This window comes from Phyllobates terribilis, unplaced genomic scaffold (assembly GCF_046119375.1).
Source record: "Phyllobates terribilis strain yellow unplaced genomic scaffold, ASM4611937v1 Scaffold_2__4_contigs__length_985480577, whole genome shotgun sequence".
In the NCBI taxonomy this organism is placed as follows: Eukaryota; Metazoa; Chordata; class Amphibia; order Anura; family Dendrobatidae; genus Phyllobates; species Phyllobates terribilis.
In genome coordinates this window covers 101,029,799-101,056,909 of record NW_027362762.1, presented here as the reverse complement: position 1 = coordinate 101,056,909, position 27,111 = coordinate 101,029,799, and the positions used below count along the sequence as shown (strand labels likewise).

At 41.6% G+C, this 27,111-nt stretch overlaps 1 protein-coding gene across 1 annotated transcript in view; it reads left to right on the top strand.

The window, feature by feature from the left end:
• CPAP (centrosome assembly and centriole elongation protein) overlaps window positions 1-22,998 on the top strand; it is a 51,446-nt gene extending 28,448 nt beyond the window's left edge. The window contains exons 7-17 of the mRNA XM_073662443.1: window positions 2,046-3,558; window positions 6,364-6,496; window positions 7,228-7,393; window positions 8,064-8,309; window positions 8,607-8,697; window positions 8,813-8,916; window positions 10,626-10,724; window positions 12,395-12,535; window positions 12,624-12,708; window positions 19,062-19,182; window positions 22,715-22,998. Of these exons, the coding sequence (XP_073518544.1) occupies window positions 2,046-3,558; window positions 6,364-6,496; window positions 7,228-7,393; window positions 8,064-8,309; window positions 8,607-8,697; window positions 8,813-8,916; window positions 10,626-10,724; window positions 12,395-12,535; window positions 12,624-12,708; window positions 19,062-19,182; window positions 22,715-22,907 (2,892 nt within the window). The 3' untranslated portion in view covers window positions 22,908-22,998. The remainder of the gene's footprint in view (window positions 1-2,045; window positions 3,559-6,363; window positions 6,497-7,227; window positions 7,394-8,063; window positions 8,310-8,606; window positions 8,698-8,812; window positions 8,917-10,625; window positions 10,725-12,394; window positions 12,536-12,623; window positions 12,709-19,061; window positions 19,183-22,714) is intronic.
• The last annotated feature ends 4,113 nt before the right edge of the window (window positions 22,999-27,111 follow it).

The following is a 27,111-nucleotide window of genomic DNA, read 5'->3' as shown; positions in this document are numbered from 1 at the left end:
ACGTAGATGCAAAACCCCTCCTAAAATACAATTTTATAATTGTCTTGTCTCTATATGCACTTATCTTACAGTATTCTCTAGAAGTGAAGAAGCATAAAGTTTCACAGCACTAATTCCTCACCGCATATTGCCGAATTTTGACAGTGTACAATTAACAGTCAGGATTTCACGGCTTGTTTGCTTGAGCGCTTATCTCATGACCGCTCCTGTGCGATTTACATACTTGTGGTCATTTACCCACTAAACTCTCATTTGCTTCTTTCAATACAGCATTGAAAGATGCAGACTAGCAACTTTTCATGGTCATTACTGCCAGTATGTAAGTTGCATATGAGCGGTCACATGACCATCTCTCAAGCAACCAAACAGAGCAGAATCCTGACTGTGTGCAATCTGCAGTGAGATGGAGGTACTGTAGAAATATGTGTAGCCCGGAGAACCTCATTAAAATATTTGTGATCCAGATGCCAGTTAACCAAATTATGCAGTAGGCAAATGTAATATACAAAGCTAGAGAACTAGAAAAAACCCCCAATAGAATAATCTTTAAAATTTAAAAATTAGCACTTTAGTCTATGATGTCAGAGGTATATCAATAGAAACCCATTTAAATTAGATAATGTCAGAATAAAAATAAACATACAATGAAGCCAATATACTAACAGTCCTACCCAAATAAATGAGTGCAAAGCCAATGGTAACCTAGCCTGCTATTAGGAATACACAGTTGTATCAATATTCACACAGTGCTCAATTCATGAGTCAGAAAGAGGAATTCTATAGTTTTGATCCCGCTGTGTATACAGCCTCCTATAAAGAAGGCAATATCCCTCCATTAAATACAATTCATGCATAGTAGTCATTACTGTCACTACATCTGAGTCCTATGTAAGAACCAAAAAGTTCCCGACGCGTTTCCCCCCTTTTTCATTTCAGTGGTTCAGTGGACAGTTTAGAGGCGAAGCGGTGCTTGGGCCGTGCAGTATGCTCCTCCATCTGCAATAGGTGACCCAGTGGAATGCCGCGTGCCAAATGTCTCATTTATATTCATCCCCTGCTCACATCTGCAACTCCTCATTTTATCTACTCTTCAGTATAAAAAAAAAAAAAAAAGAGCACTCCCTAAAGCTATGTTTACTTCTGCATCGGAGCTACTGTCACAGAATCTACAAAAATGGCATACAAAATAGTGCTGCATGCCATGCTGGTTTGTCCGTAAATATGACGGCCACCATTGTAGTCCGTTTGGTCCATCAGGCGCGCTTGGTTTCTGTCATGTGCTGAACAGAAATGCACAGATGTGAATAAAGCCTGAATGTGAGAGAAAGAGAACACATATCTTTTCTTACTAGAAAGTGGGGTGATGACCAGAAGAAAAGTTCCTGTACCATCCCATGGGGTTACTGATGGCTATACAGGAGGAGACATAATCTTAATCCCGATGCCATTTGCAGCCTCCCAATCTATTGTACACAGGAAGCAGAACGAAAGGTTGTACATTTTGGTTATGTGTTTAATTATTGCTGCTTGACCTATCACATGCATCATGACATACAATATTGGCAGTGAGCGGATTAAGAGAAGCCATGTAATTAAAGGGAACCTGTCAATCTGTTTTTTTCTGTGTAATGTGAGGGCAACATGAGTTAGGGGTTGAGACACTGATTTCAATGATGTGTCACTTATTAGGCTGTGTGTTGTTGTTTCAATACAATGAGTGTTTTCTCAGCAGGAGTACCCCCAGCACAGATTTTAGCAAATCACTGTCAATAGAAAATGTACACAGAAAGCTGCTAATTGGGTGTGGGTGGGGGCAGCTTTCTGAGCCCTGCTAGATATAAAAACTTACCCAGAAATATAAGTGACACATAGCTGGAATCAGTGTCTTTTTTTCCTACATCATGCTGATCTCAGATGAGATACCAAAAACCTGGTAACCGATTTACTTTAATGGTCCTTTGCATTTTTTACTGCTCGTGTCATTATTATTTTCCTACTGTCGGTGAACCTAAGATATTAATGTTTAGCTTTCTCTTATGCTAAAGGGCATTGAAGAACAACCAAAGCATAAACCTGCTGTTAAAAGACCCTTCCTTCATAAAGGCGAGGGGATTGCTAGATTTAAAAATGCACCTAAAAAACAAATCAAACCTCAAGAAAACAAAGGAAATCCTCAGAAGGTCTCAGAAGTCACCATTCCCCAGAAAATGGAGAAAGTTCACGTTCAAAGGAAAATCGCACCATTGAGCAAAGATCAAACATCCGATACTGGGTCAGGATTAACTAAAACTACAGTTCTACCTGCAGGAGAGAAAAATGAGGCAAAGCAGAAAAAAGCCACCCTTAAAAACCATAACCTAAAGCATAGCGTGTCCTCAGCCACAGCACGCGGACAGCTAGGAGAGAAAACTACTTCAAGCGTGGTGCATTCTGTTACTTTGGAGAGAAAAAGTATGCTAGAACTTGATAAAGAAAATGTGGAGAGCACAAAGTCAACTGTAGCAAGCAAACCGGGCAATAAGGTACAGGATGATGACACCAAGAAGGCCGACCATGCTGAGATGTCCTTCGAAATTTCCTTTCAAAAACGGGGGGTAAAATGGGAGAAGGAGAAGACGAAAGAACACTATGAATTAGATGAGTTTTTACTTCTCGAGCAAGCTGCAGAGGATCTCTCCTTTTCCAGCAACTCTTCCTTTGTCCAAAAGCTTCTTGATCAAAATTTTCAGACTGACAGCCGCAGGTTATCATCTACACCAGTTAAATCTGCAGAAAAGCATCCCGAAAAGGCGGGTAATTCTGTGAGGACTACAGGTGGGGGAAAGGTCTATAAAAAAATGGAGGTGCAAGGGTCATTGTCAAAAACTGCTCCTAACGTTCTACTTCCTGATCAGAGTGGAAAAAACTCATCCGCGTTACAAAGGACTAGTAAGGAAGCGGAAAAATCTCACACTTCTGACCCTGTTTCAAGTGAAGGTGACTATGCATCTTCAGGGGATGAACATAGTAACTCTGTTTCCAGTGAAAATGAAGATTTAGACAGTGATGGTAGCGTGAAGGATGAAGGCCCTAACACTGACCATCTTGAGGGTCCTTCTAAAAGGCTTAAAAGAGACGGTAATGGCAGGGATTTTGATCTAGACTTGTCAGATGGAGAAGGTAATGACAGTAAGGAGAAAACACTACTAGCAGAAGCCAGTAAAAATGATGATGATTCTTCATCCTCTGACTCGAGTCAAATTGTGTTTGATGATGAACGGACTTGGGACGACCTTGGAAATGTGCAAAGTTTGCAAGGTGTTTACGAAAGTCATTTTGCTACTAAACAGTTTATCCCATCGGAGTACACCAGTAACAGTCCTGCAGATGCCATGGACAAAGCCTTCACAAGGAAGGTGGCATCAAAAAATGGGGACCAACTTAAAGCTGCAGCTATTAGTACACCAGATACTCCGCCGGCTTCAGAACTCATGATGAAGCTGTTTCCAGCTCTAAAGCCCAAAGGAAAACCTGACGGATCGAGTGTAACCAAACCAACGTCAAGTCAAGAAGGTCAAGGTAAGGATATTTGAACTAATTTTAGTACTATGTAGAAGGTGACCGGTTTCTTTTGAAGTTTTTAAGCTTAAAGGGAGTGTCCAGGATGAACATATTCTGACCTGAGGATCTGGAACCGCCTCCAAACAGCAGTACATGGATGTAAAATGTATAATTCTGTAAAGACACAGTTTGCTGCTTCTGGAGCAGATGATAGCTGATTGTGGGGGTGCTGGGTGTCAGATCCCCATTGTCCTAATATTGATGACCTAGCCTCTGGATCATTGGTCAGTATAGAAGTCCTCGACAACTCTTATAAGAAAAAATATATGATTTATGAAAATTTTTGCACCAGTCCTGAGCTATTCATATCCAAAGCTGTTTCTAGACAGTAATGCCTTATGTATAATTCTGTAAAGACACAGTTTGCTGCTTCTGGAGCAGATGATAGCTGATTGTGGGGGTGCTGGGTGTCAGATCCCCATTGTCCTAATATTGATGACCTAGCCTCTGGATCATTGGTCAGTATAGAAGTCCTCGACAACTCTTATAAGAAAAAATATATGATTTATGAAAATTTTTGCACCAGTCCTGAGCTATTCATATCCAAAGCTGTTTCTAGACAGTAATGCCTTATGTATAATTCTGTAAAGACACAGTTTGCTGCTTCTGGAGCAGATGATAGCTGATTGTGGGGGTGCTGGGTGTCAGATCCCCATTGTCCTAATATTGATGACCTAGCCTCTGGATCATTGGTCAGTATAGAAGTCCTCGACAACTCTTATAAGAAAAAATATATGATTTATGAAAATTTTTGCACCAGTCCTGAGCTATTCATATCCAAAGCTGTTTCTAGACAGCAATGCCTTATTGAGATAAGGAAAGCAGCACAAAATAATTGAATACCAGGACAAAGAAAGCCAAGTAAAGTTTTCACATTGCAGAGTATTTTCTCAACTAATTGTCCCTATAATGTTTGCTTTCATTATTTAACGTCTCGGAGATGTATAGATTGGCTGTTATACGAAATATTGCCTTTTTTTGATGATTTTCATTAATGTCCTTTTTTGACTGCTAATCTCCCATGTTGTGTTGAGTAAACTTCGTTTTCGTCCCTTATACAGTTATATGAAAAAGTTTGGGCACCCCTATTAATCTTAAGCTTATTGTTTTATAAAAATTGGTGTTTTTGCAACAGCTATTTCAGTTTTATATATGTAATAACTGTTGGACACAGTAATGTTTCTGCCTTGAAATGAGGTTTATTGTACTAACAGAAAATGTGCAATCTGCATTCAAACAAAATTTGACAGGTGCATAAGTATGGGCACCTCACCAGAAAAGTGACATTAATATTTAGTAGATCCTCCTTTTGCAAAAAAACAGCCTCTAGTCGCTTCCTGTAGCCTTTAATGATTTCCTGGATCCTGGATGAAGGTATTTTTGACCATTCCTCTTTACAAAACAATTCCAGTTCAGTTAAGTTTGATGGTCGCCGAGCATGGACAGCCCTCTTCAAATGATCCCACAGATGTTCAATGATATTCAGGTCTGGGGACTGGGATGGCCATTCCAGAACATTGTAATTGTTCCTCTGCATGAATGCCTGAGTAGATTTGGAGCGGTGTTTTGGATCAGTCTTGCTGAAAGATCCATCCCCTGCGTAACTTCAACTTTATCACTGATTCTTGAACATTATTGTCAAGAATCTGCTGATACTGAGTGGAATCCATGCGTCCCTCAACTTTAACATGATTCCCGGTGCCGGCATTGGCCACACAGCCCCAAAGCATGATGAAACCTCCACCAAATTTTACTGTGGGTAGCAAGTGTTTTTCTTGGAATGCTGTGTTTATTTGCCGCCATGCATAGCGCCTTTTTGTATGACCAAACAACTCAATCTTGGTTTCATCTGTCCACAGGACCTTCTTCCAAAAAGAAATTGGCTTCTCCAAATGTGCTTTTGCATACCTCAGCCGACTCTGTTTGTGGCGTGCTTGCAGAAACGGCTTCTTTCGCATCACTCTCCCATACAGCTTCTCCTTGTGCAAAGTGCGTTGTATAGTTGACCGATGCACAGTGACACCATCTGCAGCAAGTTGATGCTGCAGCTCTCTGGGGGTGGTCTGAGGATTGTCCTTGACTGATCTCACCATTCTTCTTCTTCTGCCTTTCTGATGTTTTTCTTGGCTTGCCACTTCTGGCCTTAACAAGAACTGTCCCTGTGTTCTTCCATTTCCTTACTATGTTCCTCACAGTGGAAACTGACAGGTTAAATCTCTGAGACAGCTTTTTGTATCCTTCCCCTGAACAACTATGTTGAATAATCTTTGTTTTCAGATCATTTGACAGTTGTTTTGAGGAGCCCATGATGCCACTCTTCAGAGGAGATTCAAACAGGAGAACAACTTGCAAGTGGCCACTTTAAGTAGCTTTTCTCATGATTGCATACACCTGGCTATGAAGTTCAAAGCTCAATGAGGTTACAAAACCAAAAAAGTGCTTTAGTAAGTCAGTAAAAAGTAGGTAGGAGTATTTAAAACAAGAAAATAAGGGTGCCCATACTTATGTACCTGTCAAATTTTGTTTGAATGCAGATTGCACATTTTCTGTTAGTACAATAAACCTCATTTCAAGGCAGAAACATTACTGTGTCCAACAGTTATTACATATATAAAACTGAAATAGCTGTTGCAAAAACACCAATTTTTATAAAACATTAAGCTTAAGATTAATAGGGGTGCCCAAACTTTTTCATATAGCTGTAATTAATTGAATTCTGGTATGTCTCACAGCTTATAATACACGGTACTTATTATTTTCCAGGAGACCCAGTACGGTCTCAACTTTTGAAAGAAAAGCTCGTTGAGTTAGAAACGGAAATTGAAAGGTTCAAGATGGAAAATGCCTCCCTGGCAAGACTTCGTGAAGACAAAGAAAAATCTCTTGAGACTCTAAGGTTTGATATGTTGCTGGATCATAATTCATCTCACTGTCCAAACAAATTTTAGTAACAGGAGCTACTTCTGACTATTTTTTTTTTTTTTTGTTTTTACATCTTAAAACTCCCCTGACAATTCGCTATTGCTGTAGATGAGCCCTCTATCCCCTAAAGTAATGATTGAAATTAATATGCTGAGTCCTCCAAACATATGGGAGTCCTGGGCAGTGTGACATCTTAGGTCACTGTAAACTAAAGGGGATTGGTCAGCAGGTTTTTGCAATGTAATGTGACAGTACATGATGGAGGGACAGAGACCCTCATTACAGCGATGTGTCACTTAGTTTACTGGGTGGAGCAGTTGTGATAGAATCAGTTTTCTCTGCTGTAGATCTAGCAGAGCTCGAATGCTGAGCCCTGTATAACCCCGCCCACATCACTGATTGGCTGCTTTCTGTGTACACTGCATATTGACAAAAAGCTGCTAGTCAGTGCTGGGGGCAAGGTTGGACTATGAAGAATGTGGCAGCTAGTCCTGTAGTGGTAATCTGCTGATAAAATACTGAATTTATTGGAACAGTAAAACACAGCCCAATAAGTAATACAATCCTAGAATCAGAGTTTCAGCAACTACATAATGATTGTCTCAGACTGTATATCAAAAGCCTGCTGACAAATTCAAATTAAATCTTTAGAGAGAGATTTTTTTTTTAAAAATTTGTATCAACTTTTGTGATTTATTTTAACAGGAAAGAAGTTGCAGATTTTGAACAGCAGAAGGCAAAAGAGCTGTCTAGGATCGAGGAGTACAAAAAAGAGGAAATGAAAAAACTCCAAAAAGAGCGCAAAGTGTTTGAGAAGTACACAAGTGCTGCACGAGCAATACCAGACAAGAAAGAACGGGAGGAAATCCAGGTGATGAAAGAAGTTTGCCTTTTATCTATCTGACTTTTTTGGTCCTTTTTATAATTAATCATTAATACCTATGTGAGTTTGTTTCTCTTCTACAATGTGCTCTTTGACTACAATCAAATAATCAGTGTGCAGAAAACGCAGTGTAAGGCTATGTTCACATTGTATTTTAGAGCTTTAAAATTCTCCTTAAAAACGCTTTGAAAACTCTTGTTGTTCATTTGTATGGGAAATCCACTTTTCTTTTTCCTATGAAAAGCATTTTTAGTTTTATTTTTTTACCTGTAAAAAATTTGACCGTGTCCAATCATAAACCTGCCCAAAAAAAAAACGCTCCATGAAAAAACAACAACTTCAAAACCTCTTTAAAAAATGCTTTTGGAGGAGGAAAAAAAAACCTCCCCCAAAAAAGGAGAACTTCCTGACACAGTTTTAACTTGAAAAACTTGTTGTTTTTGAGAGAGACAGAGACACCCATTGTTTTCAATGGGGTTTGGGTTGGGGTCTGGGTACAGTTCTGGTACCTGAACCGAACTTTGGAATAAAGTTCGGGTTGGATACCAGAACCTTAACTTCCACGGGTCCGCTCATTCCTACTTGTTTTTTTTTTTTTACCAGAATTTCCCTGTGCTACTTTCAGATGTATAATGTGTATTTTCTTCTATTTCTAAAGACTTTAAAGCAACAGATCAAAGACTTACAAGAGGAGTTGAAGAAAAAGGAGACAAAATGGTTAACTACCCACGTGCGTCTCAGAAACCAGATAGAAACCGTACTAAAAGAAAACGGGGAACTGCGGGAAGAAATCAAGTTCATGGAAAAAGTTCGAGTAGAGACTTGGAAGAAAGCGGAGGCAGTGGAAAGCAGAAAGAAGATAAGTGAAGCTCCTACAACCCAAGTGAAGAGATCAGAATCTGTAGTAAGTAACTCTTTAAGAAGTCGCAGTTCTTAGTCCAGTAGTGGGAGGAAGTAGAAACTGGATCAGGTCTCTAGACCTGATTGATAAATCTGGGTTATGTATATATTAAACATTGTGGGATACTTTGATAAATCTGGCACAATAACAGCAATGCAGCCACAAACTAAACTGACTTAAATAATGACCGTCCTGATAAATTTCTGTAATATGGTGATGTAACATATAGTGGCAGCGTCCTAGCTTACAGTGTGCATCGTTCGGTTGATAATCTTTAAACCCTTTTCTCAAAATTTTCAGAGTCCCTTTCACATGTTAAAACAGAGACGAACATCTGCCCCTGAACCAGAAAAGAGCATACAGATTCTCCGAAGCCATTCGCCCATGAAAGGTTTGATGAAATAGAGATGAGTCTAATCTACACTGTGTTTAATATATCATATATGAGGTTTTACAGAATAAAACAAACTTTATTAGTGTCATTATATCATATCCTGTTTTTTTAGGATTATCCTCTAAAAGTTTCAGACAAATGTCTCTCAGCGACTCCAGTAATTCTGAAGCATCGAAAGTCAAAGCAACAGAACCTGCAACCAGCACTACGCCACAGGTAGGGGGCGTTTATCGCAGACCCCATCTGAAAACTGGCACATCTTTAACCCCTTCCAGATGTAGAGCGTAATATTGCAATTTCACATCGGGTCACCGTGTATGGAACGGGCTCAGGAGCTGAGCTTATAATATATGCAGCAGATGCCAGCTGTGCTACACAGCCAACATCTGACTGTAACAGCAGTGAGTGGAGTTTCCTCCAATCGCTTCTGTTTAACTATTTAAATGCTGTCAATCACAGACAGTGACACTCAAATAGCTGGGTTGCCATTGGCCTTTCCACAACCCCTCCCTCCTATCCTGTGTAGCGATCACAGGGTGCCGATGGGTTATCATGACAATTGAGGGCATGTTCAAAACCCCCATCACACTATCTTGGTCTGCTTATGAAGCCCATCATATGGGCTTCATAGGAGAACGTAATTTTCTCTATATACTGCAATACTGTAGTATTGTATAGAACAAACAATTGCAGTTTTATATTCCTTAAGTGGACTGAAACATAAATCAAGAAAAATAGTTTTTAATCTTAAAAGTTTTATTTTGCCCCTTTTTTCCATTGCATAAATAAGGAAATAAAAAAAAGCATATTTGGTATCACTGCATCTGTAAAAGTGCAATCTATCAAAATATAAAATTAATCTGTATGCTAAACGTTTTAAAGAAAGACAAAAAATCGACACCCCAGAACTGTTGTTTTTCAATTACAGTACCTTAATAAAAAAAAAAAAGTATGTATTTTTTTTGTAAACTTCCTTATTTTTTTTCACCACTGTAAAGGTAATCTGTTACCAGGTTTTTGCAACCTCATTTGAAACAATCACGATAGGTAGCATGGAGAACCTGATTCCAGCAATGTGTTGCTTAGTTTATTGGGTGCAGCAGTTGTGATACAATCAGAGTTTTCTCTGCTGTAGATGTAGCAGAGCTTGGAAAGCTGCCCTTACCCAAACCACTGATTGCCAGCTTTCAATGTACATTGTATATTGACTATAAGCTGCTAATCTGTGCTGGGGGCGTGGTTTGACCAGGAAGCACAGGGCAGCTATTCCGGCAGTGATAATATCCTACTGATAAAACACTCATTGTATTGAAACAGCACACAGCATAAGTGACACATCCCTGAAATCAGTGTTTCAACTCTTACCTCGTGCTGCCCTCAGATTACATAGCAAAAACCTGCTGACTGATTCCCTTTAGCAAAAAAACCCCAAAAACCTAGGAAGTTTGGTATTGTCGTAATTGTACTGCTCTGGAGAATCACGTTACAAGGTCATTTTTACAACACAATGAATACCATAAAAACCAAACCCAAAAATAATGGTGGAATTGCATTTTTTTTTTGCAACATTTCAATGAATTTGGATTTTTTTCCTCCGGTTTTCCAGTATATTGTATGGTAAAATGAATGATGTAATTTAAAACTACAAGTCATCCCAAAAAAGACAAGCAGTCATATGCCTATGCCGATGGAAAAAGGGAGGAAATCCTAAACTGAAACTTGAATACTGGCTGCAAATATCCACTAAATCTTAGTCTCTTTTCGAAACCTTTAAACACGAAAGTAGCAAAAGAAATGATTTGTTTGATTTTCTTTAATTATTCTCATTGAGTTCCAGTTATCTCCTCTTTGCTCCTAGGCCTTTTTTGTAAACCTATTTAATGATAGACTTTGGTGCTCATCCTTATCACTGTATTCATCTGTAGATCCCTGACAAGGTGATACTTACAGATCCAAAAAATGACACCTCCCCAGTGAAAGACAATGATGACGTACAGGGAGAAATTACATATCCAGATGGAAAGGTGAGATGACAATTCTTATATTACTGGTATATATTACTTATACAGGGTTCTATGATTGCAGTATTGCAAACTTTACCATTTTTTTGATTTTAAAATGGCTTCTGTTTCCAGAGTTTATGGTTTATAAGATCAATCTGTTGGGAACTTTAAAAGAGAACTGTACTTCCAACAAACTTTTCATCGATCAGTAGGAAGGGCGCATATAAGAAACATTGTAGTATAGGTTATTAGAGAAATTTGCGGTCTCCCCCCCACCCCTCCCCCGGTCAGTGTCTACTCTGAAAAAACTGCTGAACTCCATCTAAGGCTATGTTCACACACGTTGTGTTTTGCTGCTTATTTTGCAGCAGATTTTTATGCAAATTTTCAGCTGCGTCTTGCAGTACCAGCAAAGTGTATGAGAAACCAGAATTCTCTGTTCACACATGTTGCTTTTTGTTTGCTGCATATTTTCTGCCTTGCTTGCCTATTTGGAAACTGGAGCATGTCACTTCTTTCAGCGTTTTTTTTCACCCATAGGAAGTAATGGGTGGTGAAAAAAACGCTGCAAAAACGCAGCGTTTTTGATGACCGAATAGAATCGGGTTCTTTTTTTTCACAGAACTTTATGTACATGCCTAAATAGAGACAGAAGGACAGTGAAAAAAACGCAGGAAAACCTGCTTTTTTGACGCAGCTGTTTTCCTGCCAGAGAAAAGTTGTAAGCAGATTTAGCTGCAGAAAAAAACACAACGTGTTTGAACACAGCCTTACAAGGCTGACTGCCAACTGACTGTGGTGTCAGGCTACAATTCTTATTATACTCTATGGAGAGGGAAGAAGCAGAGGGAGAAACAAAGATTGTGCAGAGCTTTCTAACAAGTCTTTATTTTACACCAGAGCTGGAGTTGCATCTACACTGCTCAGTACTGCTGTATGTTGTCCTCCTTGGAAAAACTATTTACCTGTTGATATAGCGCAACAATGCTGCCTGTCTGCTTTACTGAATGTATAGCTATCAGGAGAAAATGAATTTATTTCCTCCCGAGAGCCACCGGCTTTCGGTTATAGGGCATGCACAGAGTAGCTCTAGTCACCGCTCACTATGCTGTGAGCAGTGGCTGTAATCACGCTGCAAAACTTTAATTGACAGACATCTCTGCAGCGCATCGGTCAATCAAACTGCTGGGTTGTACTTACAGCTGCAGTTCTCCGTATAGTAAGTGGTGCTATAGCCGCTCCATGCATGCTCCCGTGACTGAAAGCCGCCAGCTCCTGGGAGGAGATAAGTTAAGTTAATTTTCTCCCAGTAGCCGCACTTTTAGTAAGGCGGACAGGCAGCATTGTAATGCTATTTACTTGCAGATTAACCCCTATACCTGCAGATAGTCTTGCTGAGGTGACCAGTTTTCTTTAACTAGGGAATAAAGAGCAGGAATCCCTCGCTGTGGCTGTGCGGTGCATAAGAGACGGCATAGCTCCCACCAGCAGTCAATTGCAAATTAAGAGGTGTATCCTGCATTTTCACCAGTTTTTGTCTCTGCGGTCATTTAATGGCCAACTATAGTGTTATTCCTCATGTGCGCACAGGACAGTTTCTTCTGAAAAGTTACTTGGAAGTATAGTTAATATTTAATTTTTTTATTTTTTCTGGTTCCTTTAAATTTTATGTTTGTTTTCTTTCTCTGTAGGTGGAGCGGATTTTAAGAAATGGCTGTCATGTCATCTTATTTCCGAATGGGACACGTAAGGAAGCGAGCCCCGATGGAAAGGCTACCACTGTGACCTTCTTCAATGGGGATGTTAAACAAGTGATGGCTGATCAGAGAGTGGTAGGTGTCGGATTACATGAAAATGTAAAATCTTTGTTTTTCATATCTTTAGTGATCACTTGAAAAATGTATTTTATTCTCATTTTAGATTTATTATTACGCTGATGCCCAAACTACACACACAACCTACCCTGATGGGCTTGAAATACTCCAGTTTTCCAATGGACAGACAGGTTGGTGGTCAGTTTTGTGGAAAAATGCCTGTGGCATTGAGTGTGTTTTGAGAGTTGCTGATAACTTTTTGTTGCATCTTTAAACATGCATGTATCAATAAAAAACTCTAATACAGTTACATGCATCAAAAAATGAAGACGCAAACAATTTTTTTTTTTTTACAAAGTTCAGAATAAGTAACTTATGACTTTATCGGTCGACCATGACAGCACCACGAGAGAATTACAGAGATGAAGTTTAGGGAGGGACTACAGCTTGGAGCACCCTTCTCCCGAAAGTGAGATCAGACGAAACACCCGAATCCAGTCTGTAGTGCCTATAGAAAGTAGACAGAGAAGACCAGGTAGCAGCCTTACATATGTTTTCTATCGAGACACCCGTCTTCTCCGCCCAGGAGGTCGCCACTGCCCGGGTGGAGTGAGCCTTCAACTCTTGTGGTATTTCCTTACCGCTGGATGTATAAGCTAGGGAAATGGCCTCCCTGATCCATCAAGCTATGGTGGACTTTGTGACCTTAGAGCCTTTCCTAACACCTTGGTAGGATATAAACAACGGACTGTCCTTTCTAAATTCTTTGGTGACCAAGAGGTACCTAATTACACATCTCCTTGCATCTAGCATATGAAACTCTTCTTCTTTCCGGTTACGCAGATTAGGGCAGAAAAAGGGTAGGACTACTTCTTGGAGTCTGTGAAACCGGGTTGCTACTTTAGGGAGATAAGCGGGATCAGGTTTAAGAATTATTCTATCATCCAGGATCTGAGTGAAGGGCAAGGCTGGAGACAGGGCATGAATATCACTAATTCTCCTAGCAGATGTTAAAGCTATCAGAAGTGCTGTTTTAAGGAGAGGGACTTAAGAGTGGCTAACTCTATTGGTTCAAACGGTGGACCAGTTAAGGCTTTAATGGACCTAAAGGCGGCTTTAATGAAACGAGAAATCCAATAATTACTCTCCAGATCACAGCTATATAAGGCGCCTAAGGCAGACACCTGAACCTTCAGGGTGCTAGTGGCTAGCGCTAACTCAAGACCTTTTTGCAGAAATTCTAGAATTTTATTTATTGGAGACTCCTCACCGACTCTGGAACCGGAAAAAGATAAAAACTTCTCCCAGGTCCTCGCATAAATTCTGGTTGTAATAGGTTTACTGCTACGGATTAAGGTAGCTACTAGGCCTTGGGAGAACCCCTTTTTTCTTAATAGCCCCCCCCCCCCCTCAAGTTCCATATCGTCAAGTGGAGGCCAGACACTTGAGGATGGACTATTGGACCCTGGAAGAGCAGATCTGGAACTTCTGGCAGAACCCAAGGATCTGACACAGACATGCTCCTGGGCCAAAAGGGTGCGACCAGCAGAACTCTCGCCTTGTCCTCCCTGATCTCCTTGATAACCATAGGAAGAAGGGTTAACGGGGGAAAGGCATAGGCTAGGCTGAACCCCCAAGGTATTTGGAGAGCGTCTACTGCCAGGGTTTTTTGTTCAGGATTCAGGGAACAGAAGAGCCGAGTTTTCAGATTTAACCTTGTAGCAAACAAGTCCACTACTGGAGGCCCCCATCTTCAGACAATTTGGGAGAAAATGCCCTGATTTAGTTCCCATTCTCCCTGTCTCAGGGTATAGTGGCTTAAGTAGTCTGCCCTTTATATGAAGGGCTGTTAGGGAACAAAGATGGCATTCCGAGTCTTGAAAGAGATGATCCGCCACTCTCATCAGAGATCTTGATCGTGCACCCCCTTGGTGGTTCACGTAAGCTAATGTGATTTTATTATCAAAGAAAACCTTTACGCCACGTTTTTGAAGAAGGATTAGAAAATAATTGACTGCCCTGTCTATCGCTAGCAACTCTTTAGCGTTGGAGGAGAGGCATTGGTAGTAATTGTTCTGGTTGTTCTAAAAACCCAGGGGACCCCTCTGGATAAGTTCACTTCATTATCCCACCACTGTAAGGATTCAACCGACCGGTGGGGCAAGGAAAACCTCCCCTCCAAGCGCCCCCTTCAACATAACTTCATTATGCAGTACATCCCATTGTAAAACCCTGGAGTGATATTGTGCCCACAGAACCCCAGGAAGGCAAGATGTCAGGGTACCTAACAGGGACATCGCAGCTCTAAGGGACATGACTGAGTTTGACACTGCCTTTCTCACTTTATCCCTGATCTTTAGCTTTTTGGCTTCAGGGAGGTAACATGTCTGAGAATCTGAATCCAGCATAACTCCTAAGAATTGCTGAACTTTTGTGGCCGTTAACCTAGATTTATTCAAATTGAGCACCCAGCCCAGATTCTCTAAGATGGAGATCACTATTTTTAGATGCTTACTACATTGAAGGGCCGAGTTACCAACTATCAGGAAATCATCCAGATAAGGGATAATTAAAATGTCATGTTCTCTGACATGACCATTACCTCTGCCACAATTTTGGTAAATACCCAGGGGGCTATGGCTAAACCGAACAGCAGGGCTCTATATTAAAAATGCTTGATGACCCCATCTATAACCACGGCCACTCTAAGATATTTCTGGTAATCTGAATGGATAGGTACATGGTAATGGACGTCTTTCAAATCCAAAACTACCATGTAACAATCTGGAAACAGCAACTTTATTGCTGACTATCGATTCCATTTTGAAGGTGGGGATTATCAGGAATTTATTCAGTGCTTTTAAATTTATAATACACCTGAAGGAACCGTCCGGCTTAGAGACCAGAAAGAGAGGGGAGTAAAATCCCAACCCTCTTTCGGACGCCGGGACCTCCACCAGGACTGCTTTATGAACAAGGTCCAGTACTTCTTCCTGAAGAGCGAACTGTTCTGATATAGAGGAACGGACCGGGGTCAAGATAAACCTTCCACGAGGAACTGCTTGGAACTGGAATCTTAGACCCGAACCGATCAGATTAAGGATCCAGTTACTGGCTGAAGTCTTTGTCCAGGCAGGTAAGAAGCCCGTCAGCCTCCCCCCTACCTGGGCTATGAGTCATTGACTCGATTTCTGGGGCTCCCGAGTGGAAGAAGACGTACTGAACAGAAGACCTCTACCTTTTGGTTTACGGTCTTCCCATTTATCCTGGTCTCTCTGTGGCCTTTTACGTACAAATCTTCTCCTGCGAAAAGACCGCTTATAGGCAGGCATGGACAGGCTAGGGAAAACTTTCTTCCTGTCGCTTGCTTTGTCTAGGATATCATCCAGGACTGGACCGAAGAGATGTTCCCCTTTGCAAGGTATAGCACAGAGTCTAGTTCTAGCCTGGATGTTACCCGGCCAACACTTGAGCCACAGAGCCCTGCGGGCTGCATTAGACATGGCGGCCGATCTAGCAGCTAACTTAACAGAGTCCGCGGGTGGGATACTAGACAAGATCTCTTTCCTGAATGTGTTGTTTTCTAAATGCGACTCCAGCTGATCTAGCCATATCATCAAAGACCTAGCTGTACAAGTCGCGGCAACTGACTGTTTTAAAGCCCCAGCTGTTGTCGCCCAGGTGCCTTTGAGAAACACATCCGCTTTTCTGTCCAGAGGATCTTTAAGGGCCCCCATATCATCAAAGGGGAGAGATGACATTTTAGAAGCTTTAGTTATAGCTGCGTCTAGTTTAGGAGCCTTCTCCCAGGAGGAGGAGGCAGAGTCCTTAAAGGGGTACTTTCAAGAATGGGAGGAGAGAACCCTTTCTTTCCGGCTTTTGCCACTTTCTATGGATTAGATCCTGAAGTTTATCATTAAACGGAAAAATTTTTTCTTCCTCTGCCGCAGTCCTCTGAACATGACGTCTTGGACTGACTTCTCTAGTCTGGGGTCCATAATGCCCATGGTTGAGCGGACCGCTTTAACCAACCAGTCAACTTTATTTAACGGAAAGCAGTGCTGGCCTGAACCACTGTCCGAGGATGAAGAAGATGAATCGTCAGAGTCCACCTCCTCGGCTGACGATAGGGAATAATCAGGAGTTGGGGAGACCTCCATAGTTAGCTTCCTTCCTCTTAGACTTTTTAGAGAGGACTTTGCTCATCTCTGACTTAACTAGGGATTTTAAGCCTGAGGCGAAACTAGGGGTCTCATCTGCCAAAGTTTGGTTTATGCAGGACTGGCACAGTCTTTTGGAATGAGTCTGCCAATAGGGCCTCGCATAACGCACATTGCTTGTGTTTGGCTTTGGAGGTACACTTCTTCCCCTAAACGGATAAGAAGGGACACCTTATTACTTAAGTGAACTCTCTTTAAGATCACTTACCCATAGCTCAAATAGCCGGTACCGGTTTAGCTGGAGGACCTTTCTTAGCCTGTGGATCATTCCTAGGGGCTGCAGATTCGTCCGTCCGGTTACTCACGATGGCCGGACCGGGTTTGCCTACCCGAAGTCCGAGAATTGCTGGTGACTCGGGGGGTTGTGTCTCCTGGGGCTCCCCAGGCGACCGCTGAGATGGAGAAAGCGGTGGCCGCTGGATTTGCTGCTGTTGCTCTTCTCTAGAATCCATTAACAAGAGACCTGAAGTAGCTGGGAAGCCTAGAGCAGCGATATCTGGATGCTTAAATTGGAACGTCTGCTTCCCCTTAATTCCCCCTCTTTTTTTTTTTTTGATTGCCATCTGCTGGTTGGAGGGGAGATTGCAGCGCTCACCTGGCGTCTGCATGCACGTGGACTTCCTGTCTGGTCACATGACTGCCCGGACATCATCATGCCCCGCCCCCGTCCTCGTAAAAGACCGGAAGCATGCGGCGCCGCCGCACTCTGTGGCGCTCGACATAGAGGTGCCGCTCCTGCAATTGGCGCTTTCTACCTCCAGCTGCCTGCTCCAGACAGGGCCGTCGTGCCAGCGTTCACCTGCTGCTAGGGGCGGCCCTACCCCGGCTGGGACGCCGCTCCCTCCAGCGTCCTGCACGCAGGTTTGGGGCTGTTAACCCCAGACAGGGGCGCAGCCCCCCAATGCTGTGCCCACCTCAAGTTGGGGCTGCCGTCCCCAGATAGGGGCGCAGCCTCAGTCATCATGCTTCATCTGGCTGGAGCTGCCACCCCAGATAGGAGCTCAGCTCCCACAGCCCAGGGCACAGGACGGTACCGGAGCTGCTGATCCCAGACAGGGGCGCAGCTCGACAGCACACTTCTTCCGGACGTCTTCACAGGTCAGCCTGTCAGAGGTTCCCTCCATCAAGGACAGGAAACCAAACTGAGGCGAGAAGAGAGGGCCCCCCTTTTAAGCCTGTAGGTTTCCTGTCCTTTGTGGGCGGATCCCCTCTCTCGTGGTGCTGTTATGGTCGACCGATAAAGACTAAGTGCAACACAAAAGGGAAGGAGGAAAGGGGGTAGTGGAGACCTCCTAGGCTGATCTGATATCACCCTGACTAACGTCCCTATATTGGTTCCTCACCAATCGCCGCACGCGAACCTAAACCCCGTATTTCTCTAGTGCTTGGCCCTGGATAGGGAAGGGGGGAATGAACACTAGTCGATACCCACTAACGACTACAGACAACAAGGGAGACCAACACTGGGGAAAGTAGCTTAGCTTTAGCCGACTTCAGAGAAATAACTCCAGAGGAGCACCACAGAGGAAGATAGCAGTCTGAGAGCTCCAAGCATTCACAAGAAAACATGTGAGTATCACCAGCACCTTCCTGCTGAAAAGTGAAACTATTTAAACACCCAGGCCAGGGTGTCAGCAGGGAGACTGTCTGTCACATCTGACACACCCGTGACAGTCACTCTCTGCAAGGAGAAATGTTACTCCATGGAACCCGATCAGATGCCTCTCACCCAGCCAAACCATATCTCTCAATTTGCACTGACGATGGGCAGTACCCCAAAACAGTGTCTGTAAATTGGGATTTTGGTTTTAGCTGTTAACCTAAGTGATGTGACAAGGCTGCATGCGCCTTTTACTAATTTTGGCACACCTTACTGGCTCATGCTTTTGATCAAAACAAGCATATGAAAGGAGTGTTGATGAATTTACCCCATAGTACTCTCACTTTTATATTATACCAAATTGTTGTGCCTTTCACTGTGTCCAAGATACCAGAAGCTAAAGCTATAAATATTCCTCCTCCCTTCTCCAGTCACCACTACCCCAGAGAAGTGTTTTGAAAGTGATCTGCTTCCCGCACGTAAATGGCATAAGTTTTGTTTTATAGGTCATGTCTGGTATTGCACGTATTCCATCGAATAAAGAGTTGCAATACCAGGCATGGCCCATGGACAATATAGGCGCTGTTTATGGAGAAAAGAAATGCATCAGCATGTAACTTCTCGCTTTGTATTCTGAATGCTGAAACGATCTGTAGAGTCCAAATTTTATCAAGACATTAATTCATTTTGTACATCATATTATTAAATTGTTTTATTAATTTAGAAAAACATTTTCCTGATGGAAAGAAAGAGATAACATTTCCTGATCAAACGATAAAAAATCTTTACCGTGATGGAAGAGAAGAGAGCATCTTCCCTGATGGAACAATAATAACCACTCACCCGTAAGTTGGCTTTTTTTTTTTTCTCTTGTGTATATGGTCTCTGTGTGCTGACCACCGCTCGTGCTGTACTAGTATACTACTGATGTTTCTGTCACAAATCCAATAGTATTGTGTGTGTGTGTGTATTGGTTCACGTGGACAGAGCTGTATTTAGGGGCTTCTCTGTCCTGCATACAGTCCTTAACCCCTTCACGACCAAGGGATTTTCAGTTTTTGCGTTTTCGCTTTTTGATCCCCTTCTTCCCGGAGCCATAACTTTTTTATTTTTACATCAATATGGTCATGTGAGGGCTTGTTTTTTGCGGGACGAGTCAAAAATGGGAAAGTTTGTTTAAAAAAAAAAAAGGGGGGGGCCATTTTCCGAGACCTGTAGCGTCTTTTTCAGTATCTGGGCTGGTGAGGGCTTAGTTTTTGCACGCCGGGCTGACCTTTTTATTGATACCATTTTGGGGTAGATAGTGTTTTGACTGCCTGTTATTGCATTGTTGCCAAGATAAAAAAACCCGTAATTCTGGCTTTTTGATTTTTCTTCTTTTTCTCGTCTTGCTATTTACCGATCAGATTATATATTTCTTATTCGATCAGGTGTTTCTGAACACGGCGATACCAAATATGTGTAATTTTTTATATTTTATTTTGAATGGTGCGAAGGGGGGTGATTTGAACTTTATTATAAACATTTTTTTCTACTTTTTACTTGCTTCAGTAGTCTCCTTAGGAGACTATTGAAGCTGCAATCATCTGATCGCTTGTGCTACACACATACGTTCATAGAAGATCCGCAATGACAAGCACAGGGGGCTTCTATAGACCCCTGATTGTCATTGCAACCCATTGACGCACCGCGATCATGTGACGGGCGCCAATGGGCGGAGTTTGTGACATGCTTCCGGCTGGATTGTGTTAAATGCCGCTGTCAGAGATAGACAGTGGCATTTAACATGTTAACAGCCACAAGTGGATTGCAATTCAACCCACGGCTGTTAACTGCACATGACAGCTGATCAAAGGGATATGAGAATTTTTAGTTTTTGGCAGGATGTGGATTCAATTTTTTTTACTTTACCGGAGTGCTGCTTTAATTTTCTGTATCTTCCGGTTATTTACCAGAATGCTTTCTGAACACCACTTTGCAAAAAAAATTTAAAAAAAGGGACACAGCTCTACAGAATTTTCTGTTGCCTTAACTAGATATATGGAAATAAATCCACAAAGAAAAGAAATCTGTGTACAAGAAGTATTATAGAGTGTGCCTGTATTTGTACTCCAATTACTTTTCTTTAGTTTGGTGCTCTTGTGAGGGCTGATGGTGAGCACTTTTCTTGGCATGAATGTTGAGCTGCCTTTCCCCTCATATAAAATTAGAAATGTTGATGATTAATTATCTCCGTATATAATGTCTTCCAGCCTACAGCACTTCTTCCTCCGGCTGTCGCTATGGGTTTGGCTGTTACTGTTCAGCAAACTGCCCTGACCAGAATTACAATTTACTTATAGTCAAAGCTAACAGACAATTCTCCATACTCCTCCTCCTAGATCTGTCCTCTGCTTTCGAAACAGTCAGGAGTGAGGTCCCTGCTCGCAAGCTTACAATCTACAAGGAAATAGGGGGGACACAATTAGTTGAAAAGTGCTTTTTATTTCAGGTCCAGCTATTATAATAAATAGGGGTTTTCACATAGTGGCTGATGACCGGATCATGCAGCTTTATGTTTAAGTGCAATACTCAAGTATCGCGGGCAGTTATCGTGTGCATGGAGGGTGTGGAGACAGATGAATAGGAGGGAGCAGATTCTGAATAATGTTTAGAAAGCGAGAACAGGGGGGAGTTAGGTTAGTGAGTTGAGGTGGTAGGCTTTATGTGCTTTTTAAAGCACGCTTAAAAACGTGGGCGCTAGGTATCAGTCGGCTCGTCTGGGGTAGTGCATTCCAGAAAACTGGCGCAGCACGAGAGAAGTCTTGGAGACATAGGTGCGAGGTTTGGATTATGTTAGTCTTAGGTCAGATGCAGAACGGAGGGCATGTGTAGGGGCAATAGACATAGAGATGAGGGAGGAAATATAGGGTTCTCAATGTGGACAAAACTGAACTCCCTCTCTTTCCTCCATCTCACCTAACCACCCAACTGATCGATCTATCAGAATTAATGACACCATGCTCTCCACAGTACCGGAAGTCCACTGCCTTGGAGTAACCCTAGATTCTGTCCTGTCTTTCAAACTCTTGCCACCTCCAACTCAGAAATATTTCCAGAATCCGTCCTTTCCTCAATCCTGAGTATACTAAAATGTTAATGTCCTCATCATCTCCCACCTCGACTACTGCAACATCCTTTTCTGAGGCCTCCCTGCTAACACTCTCGCACCTCTCCAGTCCGTCCTTAACTCTGCTACCCCACTAATCCACCTCCCTTCTCGCTACTCCTCTGCAAATCCCTTCATTGGCTCCCAATTCCTCAATGTATCCAGTTTAAACTGCTAACACTGACTTACAAAGCCGTCCATAATCTGTCTCCTCCGTAGAGCTCAGAACTAATATTCCGATATTTTCCAACACGCAAACGGCGGTTCTCCCAAGACCTCCTCTTCTCCTCTACACTCACACATTCCTTACCCAATCGCCTCCAAGACTTTTCCCTAGTATCCTCCGTCCTCTGGAATTCTGTGCCCCAACATGTCTGATTATCCACCACACTCGGAACTTTAAGATGGAACTTGAAAACACATCTCTTCAAGAAAGCTTACAACTTGCAATGACCCAGCTACCACCTCACCACCACTGAAGCTGCTGCAACCCTCAACCTACTGTCTCCTGTCCCATTATCCTGTAGAATATATAGGTCCGCAAGGTCAGGGTCCTCTCCTTTCTTTACCAGTCTGACATTGTTGGATTGTTCACCATAATTTATATTTCTATCTTGTATGTAACTACTTCTCATGTACAGCACCATGGAATCAATGGTGCTCTAAAAATAAATAGCAATTATAACCTAATTGGTTACAGTGGGCTAATGTTGTTCCTTCAACCAGACCCACATAGATTCAGTCACTCAGCTGAGACGTGGATTTACTTGTATTCACTCTAGGGAAGTGGTGGGGAGGATATATCAATCCCCTCTATGGCAGTTATCTGGAGTCAAAGCTGCAATTTTTTTGCATCAACCACCTACATTTTCTAAAAGAAGTTCCTGGGATGTAGCAAAGGGAACATGGTCAACTGTTGAGTGACAAATTGTCTACAATGTAAGCCAGAAACTGCCATACATTTTATCTGAAATCTGTCAGTTCATGGTTGGTGTACAGATCATTTCTTGGTGGACACAGCCCAAAGATGAGCCAAATCTTTTAAGAGACCTGTGCCTCATAATATGGTGGTGTATCTTGCTCCAGGGGGGTGTCTGTTCAAGACTCTTGTCTGAAACCTTAGTGTAGATAAATCCATCCCTCCTTTACTTGTTACTCACTATTGTAGTATGTTATCCCTATCCAGCATACACTTCTTAATATTTTTCTGTTATCTCTTCTGCCTCTAGAGATGGGACCAAAGTAATAGACTTTGACAACGGACAGCGGGAATTCCACACGACTCAGTTTAAAAGGCGGGAATATCCGGATGGTACAGTGAAAACAGTGTACACTAATGGCCAACAGGAAACCAAATATGCTTCAGGAAGAGTCAGGGTTAAAGACAAAGACGGCAATGTGATTGTGGACACGAAGATGTGAAGGATTTTTAAGTAATTTGTCACTATTTATGTTTGTGCTAACCATGTATATATGTTTTGTAAAAGCAGCAGTCACACGATGTACTTATTGTATATACGAACTCTAATTTTTTAATAAACATGTATGTAAAATACATTTCTAAATAATATAATAAAAACAAAATATGAAGTGTGACTGTTAATTACATAGTATTACGGATGGGGGTGGATCATGTTTTTTATTAATGCACGATGCCCTCATGGATAATGGCTTATGAATCGCAGTTTGTGCAAATTTTATACAATAATGAGACCTTTAAATGATTTAGAATTTTTTTTAAAAAAAAAAAAAACAAACAAAACCGAACGATTATGATTGTTTGGGGCCCAGATATCCAGGTTACAAGTAATGGCAAAGTGGAGTATGTGTCGGATACACTTTACTCCATATTGGTGGGTGCTCAGGACAGCTATTAGGCTATGTGCCCACGTTACGGAAAATTTGCGCTTAATTTCCGCATGTCCTTTCCTGGAAAAACGCATGCGGAATTTCACATGCGTATTTCGCGCTTTTTGCACATACGAAATTGCCTTGCGTTTTTTTTTTATTGCATTGCAAAGGCAATTCCGCATGCGGAAACGCAAAATTAATTGACATGCTGCGGATTTTTGTGCGTATCAAAAACGCTGCGGAAAAATCCGCAGCATGGGCAGAGAACTTGTGGATTCTCATTGGGGACCATGGGGTGTGGATTAACAAGCGTTTTACAAGCGTTTCCGCTGCGGAATTTCCGCATCAAATACGCTTGTAAAACGCTACGTGGGCACATACCCTTACTCCGTGTAAATCAAGGAGAAGAATGCTGGCACTCCTTGTAATCTTAACCTCTTAATGACCATGAGTGGTATAGATCATAATAAGCAGGTGTCCGTTCCCGCATTATAACGTACTATACCCGTCATGAACTTGATCTGTCACTGTGTGTAAACACACAGTGACAGGTCTGTGCCAGCATGGGTAGCGGTGGCGTGACCAATTACAGTGGTCTCCGCTCTGTGATAGGTTATTCAGATTAAGTAACCTATCTCGGCATGTGATTGGCGGGAGGTGTTGATACAGCAGCACTTCCCTGCACACTCAGACGGGAACTTGTCTTAGCTGACAGCCGAGCTCCTACCGTAACAGTCAGGGCCGGTTCCCACAACACCCCTGACTGACTAACCCTCGAAATGCCACAATCCATCAGCAACCCAATGACCCTTTCACTGGGAGCCGATGGTTGTCATGGCATCTTGAGATCAAACAATGACATCCTGCCCTAATAAGTATGGTGTCCTACAGCTGTTGAACCCAGCTGTCGGCAGTGTATAACAGGCACTCTGCCTGTATAATCTGACAGGTTCAATGCATTGCAATACATATGCATTAGATTAGTGATCAGACAAAAGGTAAAGTCCCCTAGAGGGACTAAGCAAAAAAAAAAAACAACAAAAAAAAACCCAATAAATACAGATATTTATGTAAAAAAAAAAATATTTAGTATGGCTGCATTTGGAACAACCTGCTCTAAAAAAAACAATAATAAACTTGGCAAAACCTGTGTTTGCATCATATCGAACAAAAAGTGGAATTCAGCACGATCAAAAAGTTGTATGTGAATAGGAATGGTATCCCTGAAAACGACATCTTGGCCCACAAAAATTAAGCCCCCATTTGGTAGTCTATGGAAAAATAAAAGATGGTTTACTTTTTCTATAAAATGTTAGTGTAAAAGCAGCAAAATTTACATAAATATATCACTGTAATAATCCGAATAATAAAGCTGTCTCGTCACTTTTACCACTTGAACAGTGGAAAAAAAAAAAAAAAAAACTGAATTGCTGTTTTTTTGTTCATCCTGCCTCCCAAAATAGGAATTGAAAGCGTAAAAAAAAAAAAAAAAAAAAAAAAAAAAAAATTATGTACCACAAAATGATAGTAAAAATGTCAACTCATCCCTCAAAAAACAAGATCAAGTGACTCTTGTCGGCATAATAATGGAAAAATTATACCTCCCAAAATATGGGTATAAAAACATTTTTGTTACATTTTTTAGTGTGATGGTAGCAAAGCCTATAAAGAAAAAAAAATATATAAATCTGATATCGCTGTGATTGTAATGAACTGAGAAATGAAGCAATATCATCACTTATACCGCATAGTGAATGGCGTAAGATAAAATTAATTGACGAACTGCTGTTGATTTGTTCATTCTGCCTCCTAAAGATCACAATAAGGCTCGGCCACATTTATCCTGCGCTCTGCACTGAGCACTTGCATCGGGGTTTACGTGTAAATATCTGAATTATGTGATTCAGACTAAACACCGACTGAACATTCCCTACAGTGAGGCAGATGGAGACGCTTAGGTCCATGATCCGGTAGTGTCTGTCTTATTAGGCTTACACTAAAGTGCGGTTGGCCACAGTTTTGTGCACCACTGAAAAGACAAACACTGCCAGACGGAGTCCAGAGTAACTTCACTGCCTCTTTATTGAAGAGATCAATCGGGGGTTTCATCTGAATAACGTATTTTGTAGATCTAGATGGAAGTGCTCTGTGTCAAACACAATATAAATGTGAACTGATACAAAACATTATGTACTCAAATGCCACCAATTACAGCTTCAACTCATAAAATACAAGTTCCCACTCAGGCCCATCATCTATTGACAGAAATATAAGGGGTTTCCATGTTACTGGTAGCACAAAGGCTCTGGGAAAGTGACATGGCGCTCTCACCTCCCAACAGAAATCAAGCAAAATTTATGCTTTCAAATCCAAATGCCCCCTTCCTTCTCTGCCCCACCATGTGCCTAAACCACAGTTAACATCCACATGTTTGGCATTATCGTAGCGAGGAGAGTCCAGTTAATTTATGGAGTGCATGTCGCCAGAAGCACAAGCTGGGCACAATGTATTGGGCACTACAATGTACTGGACACTACATTTTTTTTTTCTGGAAAACAGCTATGGAGTCAAAATAGTCACTTCCCCTGTAGATGAATTCCAAGATGGGTGTATCTTCCAAATTGAGGTAACTTGAGGGTTTATGCTGTTCTGGCACCTAGGGGCTGTGTATACGGTGTCTGTAAACTATTGTAGTAAAATATGCTCCCCCAAAAGCCGCTTCCCTCCAGAGTCTCGCCATGTGGCCAAACAGTACTGTACACTCACATACAGGGTATTGCCACATTCAGAAGAAATTGTAACAAACTATGGGGCCTTTTTTTTTTAACTTATTTTTCCTTGTGAAATGTAAAATCTGGGGCTAAAACATCATATTAGTGTTGAAAATTTAATTATTTTTTCTGAAACATGGTGTCAACATGCTCACTGCACCTCTAGATGATTTCATTAAGGGATGTATAGTTTGTAAAATGAGGCCACTTATGGCGGATATCTGCTGTTCTAGCACCTCAGGGGCTCTGCCAATGTGACATGGCTCCCACAAAATCAGTTCTCTAATATGGCGCTCCTTCTCTTCTGAGTTTTGCACTGTGCCTGAAAAGTAGTTTATGACCACCTATGGGGTACTGGTGTAGACAGGGGAAATTGTGTAATGAATTATGTGATCCATTTTCTCCTATTAGGCCTTTTGAAAATTAAAAACTTGGGGCTAAAATAACATTTTAGTGGAAAAAAAAATTAATTTTTCATTTTCACAACCCAATGTTTTATAACATTCTGTGAAAAAAAGGAATTTAGGTTTTCTTGAACTCAGGAATAGTGACATTCTTTTTATATGTGAATTAAATAAAAATTAAGAACAATTAAAGACAAGGCAACAAGCCTCCAAAAAAAGGGGGGAGGTGGGGGCACAGATAGTATCTGGTCAATCCCAATAATAAAATAGCGCTCAACTAATCCAAAGTGGCAAGAAATCACTATGAATAAATACAATTCTATACAGTAGTGTTAATAGCAGTCCAATTTGACTAACAAGATTAATTACTGTTCTTGGTATAGATTATATTACCACATGTCAAACAATTTACCAGTTGGTGCAGTAGATTATAAGAAAACCAACAGACTCAGTATTCATGATCTGCAGGTTTTTGAGTCTGTGTATTTGACTAATTAATTGAAATGGGGGTGGGGGGGGGGGTGTGTTCAAAATAATAGCAGTGTGGCTTCAATTAGTGGAGTCAATCATTCTGTGAAGAAACAGGTGTGAATCCAGCAA